At 43.1% G+C, this 21,276-nt stretch overlaps 1 protein-coding gene across 5 annotated transcripts in view; it reads left to right on the top strand.

The window, feature by feature from the left end:
• The window catches only part of LOC120917489 (EH domain-binding protein 1-like), a 468,369-nt gene that overhangs the window by 179,868 nt on the left and 267,225 nt on the right, over window positions 1-21,276 (top strand). For all 5 annotated transcript variants that reach the window (XM_040328818.1, XM_040328816.1, XM_040328817.1 and 2 more), the window contains exons 3-4: window positions 8,777-8,872; window positions 11,344-11,397. In XM_040328818.1, coding sequence (XP_040184752.1) covers window positions 8,777-8,872; window positions 11,344-11,397 — 150 coding nt within the window. The remainder of the gene's footprint in view (window positions 1-8,776; window positions 8,873-11,343; window positions 11,398-21,276) is intronic.

Raw genomic sequence — 21,276 nt, 5'->3', positions numbered from 1 at the left:
ACCGTCCGTGGCCTGTCACCCCATCAGTGACCATCTCCCGTCACAGCATCACCCATCAGTGACCGTCACCTGACACCCATCGTATACAGCTACCCGCCAAAATGTCCAAAAGATTGTATTCTGGTGAGGAGGCGTTCCAGATCATCTCAATGACCGATGAGAGCATCGGGGAGCTCTCATCAGATTCCATTTCTGATTCCGAATCAAATTCGTCATTTGAACCGATTGAACACAGCAATGACTCAGATGAAGAATGGGTCCCCCCTAAAAGGGCAAGGCCCTCTGAAAACCAGGCAGCTGCCAGCAATAGGCCCAGTACCAGCGCTGCCGCCAGCAATAGGCCCAGTACCAGCACTGCCGCCAGCAATAGGCCCAGTACCAGCGCTGCCGCCAGCAATAGGCCCCGGGAACAAAGGTCCAGTACCAGCGATGCCGCCAGCGAAAACCCCTCGCGAACAAATGCCCAGGCCCAGTACCAATGCTGCCACATCACATCCAAGTACCAGCGCAAGAAATTCAACCCCCCCAACTCCTGGAGTGTCACGTCCCCCAGGAGCCAGGGCCACTACATTTATGCCAGATGTTCTTGCCAATCCAACATGGCTGCCTTCCGGATCTGGATCAACAATTATTCCCCCTTTCACAGCACAGCCAGGTGTGCAGGCCAACACCCAAAATTTTTTAGAAATTGATTTTCTTCATCTTTTTTTGACACTTTTCTGCAGTTCCTTATCGACCAGACAAATTTGTATGCCCAGCAGTTTATTGCCAACAACCCCCAATCATCTTATGCCCGTCCATTTGAGTGGAGAGAAGTAAATTTGGAGGAGTTCAAATTGTTTATTGGCCTTACCATAAACATGGGGCTTAACAAAAAAATTCAAGGACATTCCTATTGGTCCACCAAACCCATCTACCACCAGCCCATGTATTCTGCCACAATGCCCAGGTCCCGATATGAAATGATAATGAGATTCTTTCATATCAATGACAATACCCAGTGCCCTCCCCGTAATCATCCAGATTCCGATAAGTTGTATAACATAGTTACATAGTTAGTCTGGTTGAAAAAAGACACAAGTCCATCCAGTTCAACCACAAAAAACAAAATAAAAAAACACAGTAAAATCCTATACACCCAACTCCATACCCACAGTTGATCCAGAGGAAGGCAAAAAACCCCAGCGGAGCATGATCCAATTTGCTACAGCAGGGGAAAAAATTCCTTCCTGATCCCCCGAGAGGCAATCGGATTTACCCTGGATCAACTATACCTACAAATCTTAGTACTCAGTTATATTCTGTACATTTAGGAAAGAATCCAGACCTTTCTTAAAGCAATCTACTGAGCTGGCCAGAACCACCTCTGGAGGGAGTCTGTTCCACATTTTCACAGCTCTTACTGTGAAAAAACCTTTCCGTATTTGGAGGTGAAATCTCTTTTCCTCTAGACGTAAAGAGTGCCCCCTTGTCCTCAGTGATGACCGTAAAGTGAATAACTCAACACCAAGTTCACTGTATGGACCTCTTATATATTTGTACATGTTGATCATATCCCCCCTTATTCTCCTCTTCTCAAGAGTGAATAAATTTAGTTCCTCTAATCTTTCCTCATAGCTGAGCTCCTCCATGCCTCTTATCAGTTTGGTTGCTCTTCTCTGCACTTTCTCCAGTTCTCCTATATCCTTTTTGAGAACTGGTGCCCAAAACTGAACTGCATATTCCAGATGAGGTCTTACTAATGATTTGTACAGGGGCAAAATTATATCTCTGTCTCTGGAGTCCATACCTCTCTTAATACAAGAAAGGACTTTGCTCGCTTTGGAAACCGCAGCTTGGCATTGCATGCCATTATTGAGCTTATGATCAACTAAAACCCCCAGATCCTTCTCCACTACAGACCCCCCCAGTTGTACTCCCCCTAGTATGTATGAGGCATGCATATTCTTAGCCCCCAAGTGCATAACTTTACATTTATCTACATTAAACCTCATCTGCCACTCAGTCGCCCAATCAGACAGAGCATTGAGGTCGGCTTGTAAATTGGAGACATCCTGCAAGGACGTTATTCCACTGCATAGCTTGGTGTCATCTGCAAAGACAGAAATGTTACTTTTGATCTCAGACCCAATATCATTTATAAATATATTGAAAAGTAAGGGTCCCAGCACTGAACCTTGGGGTACACCACTCATAACATTGGACCATTCAGAGTAAGAATCATTAACCACGACTCTCTGAATTCTGTCTTTCAGCCAGTTTTCTATCCATTTACAAACTGATATATCCAATCCTGTAGACCTTACCTTACACATGAGCCGTGTGTGCGGAACTGTATCGAACGCTTTTGCAAAATCCAAATATATCACGTCCACAGCCACGCCTCTGTCCAGGGTTTTACTTACCTCTTCATAAAAGGAAATCAGGTTTGTCTGACAACTTCTGTCTTTCATGAATCCATGTTGTCTGCTGCTTAAATAGTTTTTTTCCAGCAAGAACTCATCCATGTGGTCTTTTATTAAACGTTCCAGTATCTTCCCAACTATAGAAGTTAAACTAACAGGTCTATAGTTACTTGGTAAAGACTTTGTTCCCTTTTTAAATATGGGCACCACATTGGCCCTGCGCCAATCCAGTGGTACTATTCCTGTCTTTAATGAGTCCCTAAATATTAGATACAGTGGCTTTGAAATGACAGAGCTCAACTCACCTAGGATCCGTGGATGGATGCCATCAGGTCCAGGTGCTTTATCCACCTTTATTCTGTCTAAATATTTCTGGACCATATCACTTTTGAGCCATTGTGGATTTGGGGCTGTGTCACTCCCACCCCCATTTTGGACATGAGCTCCCCCATAAATTCGCCCCCTGATAAATTTCCTTTCCCAACAATTTGCAGAACTATGTCCCCGATAAACACATATGTGTGGATGAATCCCTGGTACCCTTTTGTGGCCGTCTAGGAATAAAGCAATATATTCCTAGTAAAAAGGCTAAATATGGTGTCAAGTTTTACAAACTGTGTGAGAGAGCCACGGGATATTTGTATGCGTTCCGCATATATGAAGGAAAAGATTCCCAGCTCCAGCCCCCTGAGTGCCCGGCCTACATAGGCACAGCTGGAAAAATCGTATGGGACCTGGCTTACCCACTCCTGAGAAAAGGATATCATCTTTACCTTGACAATTTTTATACGAGCCTGCCCCTTTTCCGACACTTATATGTTGAAAAAACCCTAGCCTGCGGAACCTCCAGAAAAAATAGGAAGGGCTTCCCACAATCCATTGTAAGCAAAAAGCTGCGAAGGGGGCAAAGAGCAACACTGAGGTGCAACGAAGTGCTGGCCTTGAGGTGGAAGGATAGCAGAGACGTGCACATGCTGTCCACCATTCATAATGACACTGCTGTTGTTGTTCAACGAAGACGAGGTCCCATTGAAAAGCCGACATGTGTCCAAGATTATAATTTGTACATGGGGGGGGGGGGGTGGATTTCAACGATCAAATGATTCAGCCCTATCTATCAATAAGGAGGTCCTGATTCTGGTACAAGAAGGTAGCAATTTACCTTATCCATTTGGCCATTTATAACTCTTATGTAGTCTACTCCAAATCCACTGAAAACCCTGCCCCCTTCCTACACTTCACAGAAGAAGTAGTCACGGCCCTCATCTATCCACAAAGACCCCCCTCTGAAACCCTTTGCTCTGATGTTGTTAGCCGACTTCATGGACGCCACTACCCTTACAACATCCCACCATCCGAAGAAGGCCGAAGACGGCAAAAAAGATGTCGCGTGTGCAGCAAAAAAGGATTTCGAAAAGATACCAGCTACCATTGTCCCCGATGTCCCTCCCAACCTGGCCTTTGCATTGGAGAATGCTTCGAATATTATCATGAATCCCTAAAATATTAGTCTATATTTTTAACCATTTCCCCATCTCACCATTTTCTGACCATTTTCATCCTACTGCCTTCCACGTGAACTGACCCTGGCCTGTTTTTTGACTATGCCTCTGCCTACCGTTTGGACTGCTTATACGTAAATTGACCCTGGCCTGTTTTTTGACAATGCCTCTGCCTACCGTTTGGACTGATTTCACGTGAACTGACCCTGGCTTGTTTTATGGACTATGCTTTTGCCTACCGCTTGGACTACTTCCACGTAAACTGACCCTGGCCTGTTTTTTGACAATGCCTCTGCCTACCGTTTGGACTGATTTCACGTGAACTGACCCTGGCTTGTTTTATGGACTATGCTTTTGCCTACCACTTGGACTGATCTGTTGCCCTGCTATTGTAGTACACAGGGGTCTCACATATGTGAGGGGCTCCAGAATAGTTTTTCCGGATGGAGAAAACATTTTTTTTGTTTTCTCCGGGTTTCGTAATTTCCGGATTAGGGTCTGGAGTCCAGAGGCTTCATAGAGATTTGGGTGGGTCGAAGCCTCTACCCCTGTGCCCCTGTGCACAGGTCTTACCCGATTGCAGCCCTCAGCCTGCTGCTGACTTACTGCCATCATGCCTGCCATCATATTTGCCTGCGGCATGAACGAGCCAGACCACTGCTACCTGGAAATATGCTGCCTGGAGAATCACTTTAGCTGTCGCTAAGCACATCCCTGACTGCTGCCTGGACCAGTGCTCTCTTCTGTGGACACTACTAAAAGCACAGGTAAGACTTTTTTTTACCCTTTCCGCAATATAATTTATTTTGGATTGTAATTCTAGGTATGTACATGCTATGTGTTAGAAATATGAAGAGCCTTCAAAAATGATAGGTTGCCAGGAAATTATATATGTAATGTATGCTCCTAGAATGCCTGATGGTGCTACTTGGATGTTGGGCATCTGTATGTGGCCAAGCTGTGTAACAGTCTCACACATGTGGTATCCCCATACTCAGAACGAGTAGCAGAATGTATTTTAGGGTGTAATTGTTGCTATGTACATGCTATGTGTTGGAAATATCTTATAAATGGACAACTTTGTGTAAAAAAAATGAGTTTTAATTTTTTTTCCACGTTTTCCCAAAACTTCTGGAAAAAAAATAACCGCTCAAAAGACTCATTATGCCTCATAGATTATACGTTGGGGTGTCTGCTTTCCAAAATGGGGTCATTTTGTGGGCAATTCCATTGTCCTGGTGCTCCAGGGCCTTCAAAAGTGTAATAGGTGGTTGAGAAATGAGATGTGCAATTTATGCTCGTAGATCGCCTGATGGTGCTACTTCAATGTTGGGCCTTTGTATGGGTCCAGGCTGTGTAAAAGTCCCACACATTTGGTATCCCCATACTCAGGAGGAGTAGCAGAATGTATTTTGGGGTGTCATTTTTGCTATGCATTTGCTATGTGTTCGAAATATCTTTATATATAGACAACTTTGTGTAAATAAAATGCATTTTCATTTTTTTTCCACATTTTCCCAAAACTTCTGGAAAAAAAATAACCGCTCAAAAGACTCACTATGCCTCATAGATTATACATTGGGGTGTCTGCTTTCCAAAATGGGGTCATTTTGTGGTCAATTCCATTGTTCTGGTGCTCCAGGGCCTTCAAAAGTGTAATAGGTGGTTGAGAAATGAGATGTGCAATTTATGCTCGTAGATCGCCTGATGGTGCTACTTCAATGTTGGGCCTTTGTATGTGGCCAGGCTGTGTAAAAGTCCCACACATTTGGTATCCCCATACTCAGGAGGAGTAGCAGAATGTATTTTGGGGTGTCATTTTTGCTATGCATATGCTATGTGTTCGAAATATCTTTATAAATCGACAACTTTGTGTAAATAAAATGCGTTTTCATTTTTTTTCCACATTTTCCCAAAACTTCTGGAAAAAATAACCGCTCAAAAGACTCATTATGGCTCATAGATTATACGTTGGGGTGTCTGCTTTCCAAAATGGTGTCATTTTTTGGGCAATTCCATTGTCCTGGTGCTCCAGGGCCTTCAAAAGTGTAATAGGTGGTTGAGAAATGAGATGTGCAATTTATGCTCGTAGATCGCCTGATGGTGCTACTTCAATGTTGGGCCTTTGTATGGGGCCAGGCTGTGTAAAAGTCCCACACATTTGGTATCCCCATACTCAGGAGGAACAGCAGAATGTATTTTGGGGTGTAATTTGTTGTATGCATATGCTCTGTGAGAGAAATAACCAGTTAATATGTCAATTTTGTAAAAAAAAAATCAAATAAAAAAAAAATCTTCATTTTGCAAAGAATTGTGGGAAAAAAATACAACTTAAAAAAAAATCGCCATGCTACTTATTTAATACCTTGGAATGTCTACTTTCTAAAATGGGGTCATTTGGGGGGTATTTGTACTTTTCTGACTTGTTAGTATCTCAAGAAATTAGATAGGCCGTCAGTACTTCAAGTGTGATCAGATTGATCATTTTTCAGGGATTGGCACCATAGTTTTTAGACTCTATAACTTTCACAAAGACCAAATAATATACACCAATTTGGGTTATTTTTACCAAAGATATGTAGCAGTATAAATTTTGGCCAAAATGTATGAAGAAAAATTACTAATTTGCTAAATTTTATGACAAAAACAAAGAAAAAGGCAATTTTTCACAAAATTTACGGTCTTTTTTTGTTTATAGCGCAAAAAATAAAAAACCCACGAGTGATTAAATACCACCAAAAGAAAGCTCTATTTGTGTGAAAAAAAGGACGCAATTTTTATTTGGGTACAGTGTTGCATGACTGAGTAATTGTCATTCAAAGTGTGAGAGCACCGAAAGCTGAAAATTGGTCTGGGTAAGAAGGGGGTTTAGAAGCACTGTATTGAAGTGGTTAATAAAATGAGTAAAAAAAGATCGAAATCCAAATCAAATCAACATTTTTGTGTGACTGCCTTTTGTCTTAAAAAAAAAAAAGCATTGATTTTTCTAGGCACACAGGGCCGGATTCAGATACAATGGTGTATCTGGCCAGCCCGCATAACGTATCTCCGATACGTTGCGCCGCTCTAACTTATGGCGCAATATCCCAGTGTGCATTGCTCTAAATGACGTCGCAAGGACGTCATTGCTTTCGACGTGAACGTAAATTACGTTCAGTCGTATTCGCGAACGATTTACGCAAATGGCGTAAAATTTCAAAACTTGGCGCGTTTCTGAATCGGCGTAAATCCTCATTTGCATATTCCTTGCGTAAAAATACGGAAGCGCCACCTAGCGGCCAGCCTGGAATTGCAGCCTAAGATCCGACGGTGTAAGACACTTACACCTGTCGGATCTTAGGGATATCTATGCGTAACTGATTCTCTGAATCAGTCGCATAGATACGACCGGCGGAACTCAGAGATACAATGGCGTACCAGGAGATATGCCGTCGTATCTCTTTCTGAATCCGGCCCACAGTTTTTGAAAGAACTGAACAGGGAGGTTGTTCTAAACATCTTGGAGACCTAACCGCAGATCTTCTGTGGCTGTAGGCTGCCTCAAATCCTTCTGTCTCTTCCTGGGAACAAAGATCCCAAATATACAGCCAATGTCATTTTGAACTGTTCACGGTAAAGAACTAGGAGTCCTGGAAGTGATGGTTTGGCTCCCAGAGAGCCCTGATCTCAACATCATCACGTCTGACTGGGATTACATGAAGAGACAGAAGGATTTGAGGTGACCTATGTCCACAGAAGATCTGTGGTTAGTTCTCCAAGATGTTTGGAACACCCTACCTGCCACTTTCCTTCAAAAACTGTGTGCAAGTGTACCTAGAAGAATTGGTGCTGTTTTCAACTATTGACTGATTTATCTTCTGTTCATTCACTTTTTTTTTACTTTATATTGCTAAAAATAAACTATTACCACTTTGATTTTGAAAGCTTTCTTAATTAACGTGCATTTTTTCACACCTAAGGTATTGAATCAAGTGAACATATGATGGCAGTTGCTAATGCTGTCTAGTCAGTCTGTAATCACTTGGAAAGGGGAAAATGTTGTTGGACTATCTCGGTACTGATAACAAGGACACAATAAGCATCTTAAAAAATGCTTCATTACATATAAAAATGTATACAATTTTGAAAAAACACATGCATACAATACCCCACCAAATATCTATTAAAATAATATAGCCAGGTATAGCTTAGTAATGATTGAGATGATTACTAAGCTATACCTGGCTAAATTATTTTAATAGAGAGTGGCACCTACATCCCCCGTTCGCCACAGGGGACATTGTTGAGATGTCCTGGTCTATGGTCCTACTACTGGTTGAGCAGATCTTCATGTTCTTAAACAACGACTGTATACGAGTTTTGTATTCTATGTATTATATTTGCATGCTGTTTATTGTGTTTTGGTTTATCATATTATTTGTTTTATATAGATCAAGTCCTCCTGAAGAAGTGGTGAAGTCCGCGAAACCGGTAGAGGAACTGCCATATTATACTTCACCCCAACAGAAACCTCACGGGGTCACCCGTCAGGAACAATGTGTTGAATATTGGATGGAGGATTGTATGTGTGTGTTTTTTCCAAAATTGTATACATTTTTATATGTAATAAAGCATTTTTTAAGATGCTTATTGTGTCCTTGTTATCAGTACCGAGATAGTCCAACAAAATGTTCCCGTTTCCAAGTGATTACAGACTGACTAGGCAGCATTAGCAACTGCAATCATATGTTCACTTGATTCAATTCCTTTTCTAAATCTGGATGATGGTACATTTTGCTAAATTATTAGTGTGTTTTATATGAGGTTATACTCAAAGTTTGCCATTTTTTACACCGTTTTTCTTATATATTTTACTAATGTTTTCTGCAGGCTCATAGCTGGCAACCTGGGATAAAAGACCCCTTCCGTGGATCTGTTGTTTGGGCCGTGCCTGAAAATGTGGATATTACAGCAACTCTTTACAGAGTGAGTAAGAACAAAATACATTGAGAGTAGTGTTTCTGGTTTAATTTGCAGATTAGTTCATGTGGAATTAATACCAGTTATCGAATCCCATGTTAAAGTGGAACTAAACTATCCTTTACAGACAAGGAAGCTACCATCTTAGCATCTGATCTTCAGTTGATATGGTGCTGCACATGTGATGAGCTATGACACCAGCCATTTGATGATTTAACAGTTCAGTTGAGAGCACAAGAAACAGTTTTAATTCATGGTATGCCTTTAATTAAATTGATGGGTTTAGTTCCACTTTTAGTGCATATATGCTAAGTACTCATTACGCATTACCTCTCAAATTGCGAAAAACCATCTTTGGTCAAGTACTATCTAGGGTCAGCATTTATATCCTGGACTCAGATATGGTACATTGTGTAATTTTCTTTCCTTCAATCATGGGCTATAGCCGGTGGCAGTAATCCCACAAAAAAAAATCAGACAGGCTGGTTGTACTGAAGTCGATTGATTCCAATAGAACCAGCCTGCCCATAGATGGATTGAAATTCGACTGGTTCCTGCTAAACCAGCTGAATTTTGATCCGTCTGACTGGCTGGTTGTACTTTAATGCTTGCAGCAGACAGATAACATTTGTTTTATATTAAACAGTAAATACTCCACATATGTGGAAAAGTGTAGCGCTAACAGTGAATCAATTGTGATAAAACAATCTAAATATATTGTGCAACACCACATGTGATCTAATGGTATTGGTGATAGTTAAAGTCCATAAATCCTTGACTGGATAAATGAATTAAATCCAACTAATATCATAAATATCATAAATAATGTGTTGAAAGACGTTCAATAACTGGATAAAAGTCCAACGGTGAGAAGTGAAAAAAGAAGGCCACCACCACTTATGACAAGGGGCTTACCGGATGGATTGGACCCAGAAAGGCATATACCCACTAGGCCAATCAAGCTTTGTTAAAGATGATACACTGAAGAGGGTACACCATAAGCTTCTTGCGATTCGGTATTATTGAAAAGAGACCTCAGGCAGACAATGCAGGAGTAATTCCCATCTCCTTGGAGATCTGCGACTTCATTTCACATGTGATGTTTGAACAGAGAAGCCAAACATCACATGTGAAATGAAGTCGCAGATCTCCAAGGAGATGGGAATTACTCCTGCATTGTCTGCCTGAGGTCTCTTTTCAATAATACCGAATCGCAAGACGCTTATGGTGTACCCTCTTCAGTGTATCATCTTTAACAAAGCTTGATTGGCCTAGTGGGTATATGCCTTTCTGGGTCCAATCCATCCGGTAAGCCCCTTGTCATAAGTGGTGGTGGCCTTCTTTTTTCACTTCTCACCGTTGGACTTTTATCCAGTTATTGAATGTCTTTCAACACATTATTTATGATATTTATGATATTAGTTGGATTTAATTCATTTATCCAGTCAAGGATTTATGGACTTTAACTATCACCAATACCATTAGATCACATGTGGTGTTGCACAATATATTTAGATTGTTTTATCACAATTGATTCACTGTTAGTGCTACACTTTTCCACATATGTTTTATTAGCAACTTTTGATCTCTCTTGCTGTGTTAGCAGCTTTATTATTAATTCTTACAAGATAGCGCGGTATTTTTCTTTTTGTTAGTAAATACTCCACAGTTTGATTCACATCAGGGTGTACCAATATCCTAAATATTACATATATACAAAAAAACTAATTGTATTCTAGATGCACACGAATTACCACTGTATTTATAGGTTAAAATATATTTCTTTTAATACATTGGCTTAAATGGCACTTTTTTTTTAACCACACAACACTTTTTTTTAAAGACATTTTTAAAAGAGAAGTTTGGTATTTTTTTTTAACCACTTGCCGACCAGACACATTTTTGGGACCATTGTCATTTTCACAGTGAAAAGTGCTATAAAAATGCACTGATTACTGTGAAAATGACAATGGCAGTGAAGGGGTTAACCACTAGGGGGCGCTAAGGGGTTAAGTGGGCCCTAAGGGAGTGATTCTTACTGTAGGGGGGCGTGGCTGTAGGCGTGACATCACTGATCATCGTTTCCTATATCAGGAAACAGACGATCAGTGTCACTGCCACACAAAAGAATGGGGAAGGTGATCGGGTCCCGCGGTCTCGGAGCTTCGGACCAGGTCGCGTGTGTGCACCCCACGCCTGGGCTCTTAAAGGCGACGTACGTGCCTGTGCCCAGCCGTGGCCATTCTGCCAACGTATATCGTCGGTAGGAGGTCGTTAAGTGGTTAAATGTAACCATATTGCTACACTTAGAGGTGCTTCTCTCAAGTGCTTTGGATTACAAGCATGTTTCCAGAATGAATTATGCTCGCAATCCAAGGTTTTAATGTATTTAAAAAAATACTACATTCTGGCTTACATGCGCACAATTTCAAAACTAAGTAAAAAATTAAACTAACTAATCTGTCTCTTCATTTTAGGACCCTCACGCTGATCATTTTGAGGAAAAGGAGTGGATATTCCAAGTTGAAGGGGTAAATATGACTCAGAAGCCACTACGCTGCAGAACCACATTCAGCCTGCATATGTAACTGCTAAAAAAGGATTCCCAGCAAACCACTAAGGCCCCATGCACACAGGACGCCGGTGCAAACTCGGCTAAACACACATTTTTAAAGGCTAAAATCGGCATTTAAAACGCCCGTTTTGCCGCAAATTTTGCAGCGTTTTACCGCGTTTGCGTTTATAAGCGTTTAGTTAAGAAACCTCATAAGACCCTCCCTAAGCTCTAAAAACAGTATTTAACCATTTCAGACATTTTGTGAGACCAGAGTAAGTAGCAGCTGAGAGAGCAGCAGTGTACTTGTATTTAGCGTGTCACTTGCCACGTCACCTACCACAAGATGCGGATTGTCCACTTGCCACGTCACCTGCCACAAGTTGTGAATTGTCCACTTGCCACATCACCTGGCCATGCCACCTGCCACAAGTTGTGGATTGTCCACTGGCCACGTCACCTGCCACAAGTTGTGGATTGTCCACTTGCCACGTCACCTGCCACAAGTTGTGGATTATCCACTTGCCAAATCACCTGGCCACGTCACCTGCCACAAGTTGTGGATTGTCCACTGGCCACGTCACCTGCCACAAGTTGTGGATTGTCCACTTGCCACGTCACCTGCCACAAGTTGTGGATTATCCACTTGCCAAATCACCTGGCCACGTCACCTGCCACAAGTTGTGGATTGTCCACTGGCCATGTCACCTGGCCGCATCACCTGCCACGTCACCTGTTCACGTCACCTGGCCACATGTTGTGGATTGTCCACTGGCCATGTCACCTGGCCACGTCACCTGCCACAAGTTGTGGATTGTCCACTTGCCACGTCACCTGGCCACATCACCTGGCCACAAGTTGTGGATTGTCCACTTACCACGTCACCTGGCCACACGTTGTGGATTGTCCACTGGCCACGTCACCGGCCACAAGTTGTGGATTGTCCACTGGCCACGTCACCTGGCCACATCACCTGCCACGTCACCTGGCCACGTCACCTGCCACAAGTTGTGTATTGTCCACTGGCCACGTCACCTGGCCACAAGTTGTGGATTGTCCACTGGCCACGTCATCTGGCCACAAGTTGTGGATTGTCCACTGGCCACATCACCTGCCACGTCACCTGGCCACGTCACCTGCCACAAGTTGTGGATTGTCCACTTGCCACGTCACCTGTCCACAAGTTGTGGATTGTCCAAAAGTTGTGGATTGTCCACATCACCTGGCCACGTCACCTGCCACAAGTTGTGGATTGTTCACTTGCCACATCACCTGGCCACGTCACCTGCCACAAGTTGTGGAATGTTCACTGGCCATGTCACCTGACCACGTCACCTGGCCACAAGTTGTGAAAAATATCCACTTGCCACATTACCGGGTCACATCACCTGCCACGTCACCTTGCCACGTCATCAGCCACAAGATGTGGAGTGTCCACTTGCCACGACACCTGCCACAAGTTGTGGATTGTCCACTAGCCATGTCACCTGGCCGCGTCACCTGCCACGTCACCTGTTCACATCACCTGGCACGTCACCTGGCCACATGTTGTGGATTGTCCATTGGCCATGCCACCTGGCCACATCACCTGGCCACAAGTTGTGGATTGTCCACTTACCACGTCACCTGGCCACACGTTGTGGATTGTCCACTGGCCACGTCACCGGCCACAAGTTGTGGATTGTCCACTGGCCACGTCACCTGGCCACATCACCTGCCACATCCACTGGCCACGTCACCTGCCACAAGTTGTGTATTGTCCACTGGCCACGTCACCTGGCCACAAGTTGTGGATTTCCACTGGCCACGTCATCTGGCCACGTCACCTGCCACAAGTTGTGGATTGTCCACTGGCCACATCACCTGCCACGTCACCTGGCCACGTCACCTGCCACAAGTTGTGGATTGTCCACTTGCCACGTCACCTGTCCACAAGTTGTGGATTGTTCAAAAGTTGTGGATTGTCCACTGGCCACGTCACCTGCCACAAGTTGTGGATTGTTCACTTGCCACATGACCTGGCCACGTCACCTGCCGCAAGTTGTGGATTGTTCACTTGCCACATCACCTGGCCACGTCACCTGCCACAAGTTGTGGAATGTCCACTGGCCATGTCACCTGACCACGTCACCTGGCCACAAGTTGTGAAAAATATCCACTTGCCACATTACCGGGTCACATCACCTGCCACGTCACCTTGCCACGTCATCTGCCACAAGATGTGGAGTGTCCACTTGCCACGACACCTGCCACAAGTTGTGGATTGTCCACTTGCCACAAGTTGTGAATTGTCCACTTGTCACGTCACCTGCCACAAGTTGTGGGTTGTCCACAATGCAATGCAAGCAATTTGTTTTTTTATGGTTTTTTTTATGGTTTTTCATCATTTGCCATCATTTTTGAGATTTCTAAGGTAAAAAAATAGGTCACCTTTAAAAACGCATGTAAACGAAATTGCGGCAAAACGCGGTACCGGCGTTTCGCCGCGTTTAGCGGCGTTTTGCGTCTGAAACGTGGAAACTTTTGCGTCTGAACCCATTTTTTTGCTTCTGAAAAAACGAGGATAAACGCAACTGCCGAAAAACGCTGAAAAACTTAAATGTGTGCATGGACACATAGGATAACATTGAATGTGTTCAGCTGTCCAACTGCCTCTGAACACGCGTTTACCAGCGTCTCGTGTGCATGGGGCATAAAAGTTCCAACTAAGAAATATAGTGAAACAATTTAAGTCACAATACTACAATAACGGTCGTACAGTGAAACAATAATCTTGCAATGTTCTTCACATAAAATTGAATGTATAACATTACTGCGCCACTTTGCACTTCTATGCTATAAGGCCGGATAGTGAAACCTGGGTTGGGAGTTCAAAATGGCTTTGTTTAATTTATGAAGCCAAATGGTAAGAGTGTTGGATTGTAATACAATTGTTAACATCCGATACCTTCTAACCTTTATACTTTCTTGATCTGAACTGGTGCATATTATTCCAAAACACTGGGTGAAGGGCATAGTGACTGCTGTTTCATATGAACAAATTTCTTTTCATTTGTTAAGATTTGGAGAAATTATTTTAGTACCATAAATTATCACGTTTTACAATATTTTCGGTGAAAGGGTGTAATATTTAGGTTTGTGAATCAATTTTAGCAGTCGCATATCAGCTAAATGTGGTCTTGGAGTGTGCTGCTATTCTATCTGAATGAAAAAAGGTGGTGTTCTCACACACCAGTGAATATCCAATCTGCTTTTATCCATGTAAAAACATTTTTTTAGTTTAATACTGTTGTTTAAAACCCTTTCACGCCTAAGCCTATTTCTGACATTTGTTGCTTGAAAGGTAACCGGTTAACGCCCGCCGCATGTATATGTACGTCCACAGAATGGCACGTACAGGCATATGGGCGTACATGTACGTCCCCGCCTTTCCCGGGGTCGGGGGTCCGATCGGGACCCCCCGCCCCCCCCCCCCCCCGGTACATGCGGTGGTCGGAAACCTGCGGGGAGCGATCCGGGACGAGGGCGCGGCTATTCGTTTCTAGCCGCCCCCTCGCGATCGCTCCCTGGAGCTGAAGAACGGTGAGAGCCATATGTAAACACGGCTTCCCTGTCCTTTACTGTGGCGGCTGCATCGATCGAGTGATCCCTTTTATAGGGAGACTCGATCGATGACGTCAGACCTACAGCCACACCCCCCTACAGTTGTAAACACACACTAGGTGAACCCTAACTCCTTCAGCGCCCCCTGTGGTTAACTCCCAAACTGCAACTGTCATTTTCACAATAAACAATGCAATTGAAAGGCATTTTTTCCTGGGAAAATTACAATGGTCCCAAAAATGTGTCAAAATTGTCCGAAGTGTCCGCCATAATGTCGCAGTCACAAAAAAAATCACTGGTCGCCGCCATTAGTAGTAATAAAAAATAATAAAACTATCCCCTATTTTGTAAACGCTATAAATTTTGCGCAAACCAATCGATAAACGCTTATTGCCATTTTTTTTTAACCAAAAATAGGTAGAAGAATACGTATCAGCCTAAACTGAGGAAAAAGAAAATTGTATATATGTTTTTGGGGGATATTTATTATAGCAAAAAGTAAAAAATATAGCATTTTTTTCAAAATTGTCGCTCTATTTTTGTTTATAGCGCAAAAAATAAAAACCGCAGAGGTGATCAAATACCACCAAAAGAAAGCTCTATTTATGGGAAAAAAAGGACGTCAATTTTGTTTGGGAGCCACGTCGCACGACCGCGCAATTGTCTGTTAAAGCGACGCAGTGCCGAATCGCAAAACCTGGCCTGGGCCGTTAGCTGCATAAAGGTCCAGGGCTTAAGTGGTTAAAATCTGTATTTTTTGCTAGAAAATTATTTAAAACCCCAAACATTTTTTAGCAGAGACCCTAGAGAATAAAATGACAATCGTTGCTATATTTTATGTAAAAAAAAAAACGTAAAGTTAGCCCAATTTTTTGGTATATTGTCAAAGATGATGTTACGCCGAGTAAATAGACACCTAACATATCATGTTATTTTGAAATTGCATAAACTAGTGGAATGGCGACAAACTATGGTACCCAAAAATCTCCATAGACGATGCTTTAAAAAAAAAGAAAAAGGTTACCAGGTTAGACATACAATAGAGGTCTTTTTCTAGAATTATTGCGCTCACTCTGACGATTGCAGCGATACCTCACATGTGTGATTTGAACACTGTTTACATTTGTGGGCGTGACTTACATATGCATTTTCTTTGCTGTGTGAGCACGTGGGGACGGGGGCGCTTTTCAAAATGTTTTTCTTTCTTTTTTTTTACATTGTCCGTTAAAAAAAAAAAAAAAAAAAAGCAACTTTTATTGCTGTCACAAGGAATGTAAATATACCTTGTGATGGTAAGAGTTGAAGACAGGTACTCTTTATGGAGTATCCTTAAAAGTATTCAGATCGTCAAAATCAGCGATTCTGAATACTGTCATTTTTTTAATCAGCACCATTGGCAGCTGAGTAAACCGGAAGTGACATTCTGACTTTGCTTCCGGGATTTTACATCAGAGATCCGGATGGTGGTGTCTCGAGTCTCCCAGTGGGACTGGAGGCCCAGAAAGAGTGGTGGGAGGGGGGGGAGTCCCCTCCCACTCATTATGATAACAGCCAAGTGGCTTTTAGCTGCATCGGTTGTTGGCACATAAAAGGCATCACCCCGGTTTAACCGCTTCAAGCCAAGAACACAATTGTTAACCTCTCCCCCAGGGATTCTGTGCACATAGAACTTGTGCCCAACTAAATCCATGCCTTCAAAGACATTTCCTGTTCATGAACAGAAAGAATGTGCAGTCTATTATGACTTGATCACTCCATACAGGATTTTTACTCACCACCACCCCCCCCCCCAAACATCTGTGTACCTATTAACCCCCTGATCGCAAGGCGGGTGATATCAGTTAGGTGTTTGGGTCAGTTAGGGTCTGTGTCGCCCCAGGCAGGGTCAGATTAGTGCCAGTAGCACTAACACCCACGCACGCAGCATATACCTCCCATAGTGGTATAGTATCTGAACGGATCAATATCTGATCAGATCTATACTAGCATCCCCAGCAGTTTAGGGTTCCCAAAAACGCAGTGTTAGCAGGTATCTGGGCTGGTTACGCTAGCACCTGCGTTTTGCCCCTCCGCCCAGCCCAGCCCACCCAAGTGCAGTATTGATCGAGCACTGTCGCTTACAAAACACTAAACACATAACTGCAGCATTCGCAGAGTTAGGCCTGATCCCTGCGATCGCTATCGCAGGGATCAGGCTTTGATACAGTTGCTGACAGCCTAGGTGCTTTTTTTTTTCTGTGAATCTTACTACTGTACCAGTAAATTTAGAGCCCAAAATGGCAAATCGAAGGTACAGTAGTGAAGAGGCCTACATGTTTCTGAGCATGACAGATAGTGAAGAGGAAGTCACTCATCTGTCAGATTCAGGCTCAGAATATGATCCTATAGACGACAGCGGCTCCATGACAGATAGCACTGACGACGAAGTTGAGGTCCCTGCCAAGGTCAGGCCTACCCGACCCCATTCTTTTTGTTCTGTTGTTGAGGTGCAAGAACCACAGGGCTCTCGTATGGAGCAGAGAAGTACTAGTGCCGCTCATCCTTCTGGTGAACTGGCAAACACCAGCGGCCTGGTACACCGTGGTCATACATCCAGCACTGCAGTATCACGTAGCGAGTCCCATAAGTGCAGTTCAAGCTGGCCAGGTGGCAAGCACAAAGTAGTGCCCCGCTGCCACTAAGAAGACAAAGACAGGCCAGTTGTGCCCATAGTGTCCTTCCTGCACAATTCACCAATCCTAATTGGGAGCCCACCACTTCTGCAGCACCTGTACTTCCCCCATTCACTGGCCAACCCGGAATTCAGGTGGAAACAGTTGATTTTACAGCACTTGATTTTTATTCTCTGTTTTTCACGGAAGATCTCTATAGATCTATTGTGGACCAAAGTAATTTGTATGCTGGTCAATTCATTGCCACTAATCCCCAGTCCTCCCTTGCCAGAGAATGGAAACCAATTTAAGACCTTTCTGTGCCTATCCCTCGAAATGGGCATAGTTAAAATGAGTACATTGCTGTAATATTGGTCCATTGACCCAGTTTACCATATGCCCCTCTTCTCTGCCTCCATGACCAGGGCACAATACGAGCAGTTCATGCACTTCAACGACAATGAACTTTGTTGTCCTCGTGGAGACCCTGGATATGATCAGCTCTACAAAATTCGGCCCCTCGTAAACCATTTCAACGAATGCTTTGCAGCCTTGTTTAGTCCTTTTTATCTAATACAGCCATGAGTCTTTTTGGGAAAGATGCAACAAGTTTTTCACACCTGGATTTGGGGATCCTCTGCCATTCCTCCTTGCAGATCTTCTCCGGTTCTGTCAGGTTGGATGGTAAACGTTGGTGGACAGACATTTTTAGGTCTCTCCAGAGAATCTCAATTGGGTTTAAGTCAGGGCTCTGGCTGGGCCATTCAAAAACAGTTGCGGAGTTGTTGTGAAGCCACTCCTTTGTTATTTTAGCTGTGTGCTTAGGGTCATTGTCTTGTTGGAAGGTAAACCTTCGGCCCAGTCTGAGGTCCTTCGCACTCTAGAGAAGGTTTTCGTCCAGGATATCCCTGTACTTGGCCGCATTCACTTTTTCCCAGATTGCAACCAGTCGCCCTGTCCCTGCAGCTGAAAAACACCCCCACAGCATGATGCTGCCACTACCATTCACTGTTGGGACTGTATTGGACAGGTGATGAGCAGTGCCTGATTTTCTCCACACATACTGCTTAGAATTAAGGCCAAAAAGTTCTATCTTGGTCTCATCAAATCAGAGAATCTTATTTCTCACCATCTTGGAGTCCTTCAGGTGTTTTTTTTTTTTAGCAAACTCCATGCAGGCTTTCATGTGTCTTGCACTGAGGAGAGGCTTCCGTCGGGCCATTCTGCCATAAAGCCCCGACTGATGGAGGGCTGCAGTGATGGTTGACTTTCTACAACTTTCTACAACTTTCGACGGCCAGCTCTAGGAAGGGTTCTGGTCGTCCCAAACGTCTTTCATTTAAGGATCATTGAGGCCACTGTGCTCTTAAGAACCTTAAGTGCAGCAGAATTTTTTGTAACCTTGGAGCTCTTCATGCAGTTCCTTTGACCTCATGATTCTCATTTGCTCTGACATGCACTGTGAGCTGTAAGGTCTTGTATAGACAGGTGTGTGGCTTTCCTAATCAAGTCAAACCAGTATAATCAAACACAGCCTGGACTCAAATGAAGGTGTAGAACCATCTCAGGATGATCAGAAGAAATGGACAGCATCTGAGCTAAATATATGAGTGTCACAGCAAAGGGTCTAAATACTTAGGACCATGTGATATTTCAGTTTTTCTTTTTTAATAAATCTGCAAAAATGTCAACAATTCTGTGTTTTTCTGTAGGGATTTACTTAAATAATTTACTTAAATAATTTTACCAAATGGCTGCTATATAACAAAGATCAGTTTTGAAGGCCATAAAATACCAAGATAGCACAAAATCCCCCCAAATTACCCCATTTTGGAAAGTAGACACCCCAAGCTATTTGCTGAGAGGCACGGTGAGTATTTTGCAACTCATTTGTTTTTGAAAATGAAGAAAGAAAAGAAAAAATTGGATTTTTGTACTCACTGTAAAATCCTTTTCTCTGAAGTTCATGGACGGACACAGCTTCCTTATACTCTTGACTGTAGGGTTATGTTCCGTCTATTAGGAGAGGACTAGGCAGACATGTTTATGGTTAAAACATATCATTTTTAGGACAGCTGAAACAGCCCCGCCCAAGGGGCGGTCCCTCTGGTCATCACCCCTCTCACTGCACTGAGCAGCTCAGTTCGTCAAAAAGCAGTACAAACTTAAAAAAAGGAGGGGTGGGTGCTGTGTCCGTCCATGGACTTCAGAGAAAAGGATTTTATGGTTTGTACAAAAATCCTATTTTCTCTTTCGTCCATGGACGGACACAGCTTCCTTTTGACTGTAGGGACGTCACCAAGCAGTGTCAGAAAATGAGGGGTGGGAACAGCAATCAAAAACCAAACTTCACCCCAACACACCAGAGCTGCGGAGGAGATGCGACCTTAAACTGCCGCCTGCAAAACTTTGCGACCAAAGCAAGCATCTGAAGATGCACTTGCACCAACCTTGTAAAACTTAGTGAAAGTGTGAACGAACGACCAGGTCGCCGCCTTGCACACCTGTGAGACAGACGCTTGATGTTGGAAAGCCCAGGAAGCACCAATTGCCCTGGTCGAATGCACCGTGACAGTAAAATAGGATTTTTTGTACTCACCGTAAAATTTTCTCTGTCGTCCATGGACAGACACAGCTCCTTAAAACAAAATTGGTGTCCTTCTTTTTTTCCTACAAATAGAGCTTTCTTTATGTGGTATTTGATCACCTCTGCGGTTTTTATTTTTTTGCGCTATAAACAAAAATGGAGCGACAATTTAAAAAAAAAAAAATTTTTTTTTTACTTTTTGCTGTAATAAATATCCCCAAAAAGATAAAAAAAAAAAAAAAATTTTCCTCAGTTTAGGCCGATACGTATTCTTCTACATATTTTTTGGATTTTTTTTTGCAATAAGCGTTTATTGATTGGTTTGCGCAAAAGTTATAGCGTTTACAAAATAGGGGATAGTTTTATGGCATTTTTATTAATATTTTTTTTTTTTACTAGTAATGGCGGCGATCAGCGATTTTTCTTGGTACTGCGACATTATGGCGGACACTTGGGACACTTTTGACACATTTTTGGGACCATTGACATTTTTATAGCGATCAGTGCTATAAAAATGCATTGATTACTATAAAAATGCCACTGGCAGAGAAGGGGTTAACACTAGGGGGCGAGGAAGGGGTTAATCATGTTCCCTGGGTGTGTTCTAACTGAAGGGGGGGTGGGACTGACTATTGGAAATGACTGATCGCTGTTCATACATTGTATGAACAGACGATCAGGCATTTCTCCCCCTGACAGGACCGGGGAGCTGTGTGTTTACGTGTGTGACGTAATATTACGTGATCTCACGCAGGGGAGCCGACCTGCTGCTGTATAACTGCGGCGGCTGGTCGGCAAGTAGTTAAAATACTATTTTACATTTTCAAATATTCCTTCAAGCAGGCAGATGTTTCAGTGAGCTGCAGTGCATTAAAGCGGTGGTTCACTCTTAAAAACAAGTTTCTACCATTAAATCCAGCATACTAGCGTGAGCTACAGTATGCCTTTATTTATTTATTTTGCGCCGTACTCACAGTTTAATCCCGTAGTTAAGTTTCAGACTCCCCGCGGGGAA

Source organism: Rana temporaria, chromosome 11 (genome assembly GCF_905171775.1).
Source record: "Rana temporaria chromosome 11, aRanTem1.1, whole genome shotgun sequence".
Classification (NCBI taxonomy): domain Eukaryota; kingdom Metazoa; phylum Chordata; class Amphibia; order Anura; family Ranidae; genus Rana; species Rana temporaria.
This window is presented reverse-complemented; position numbering and strand designations above follow the sequence as displayed.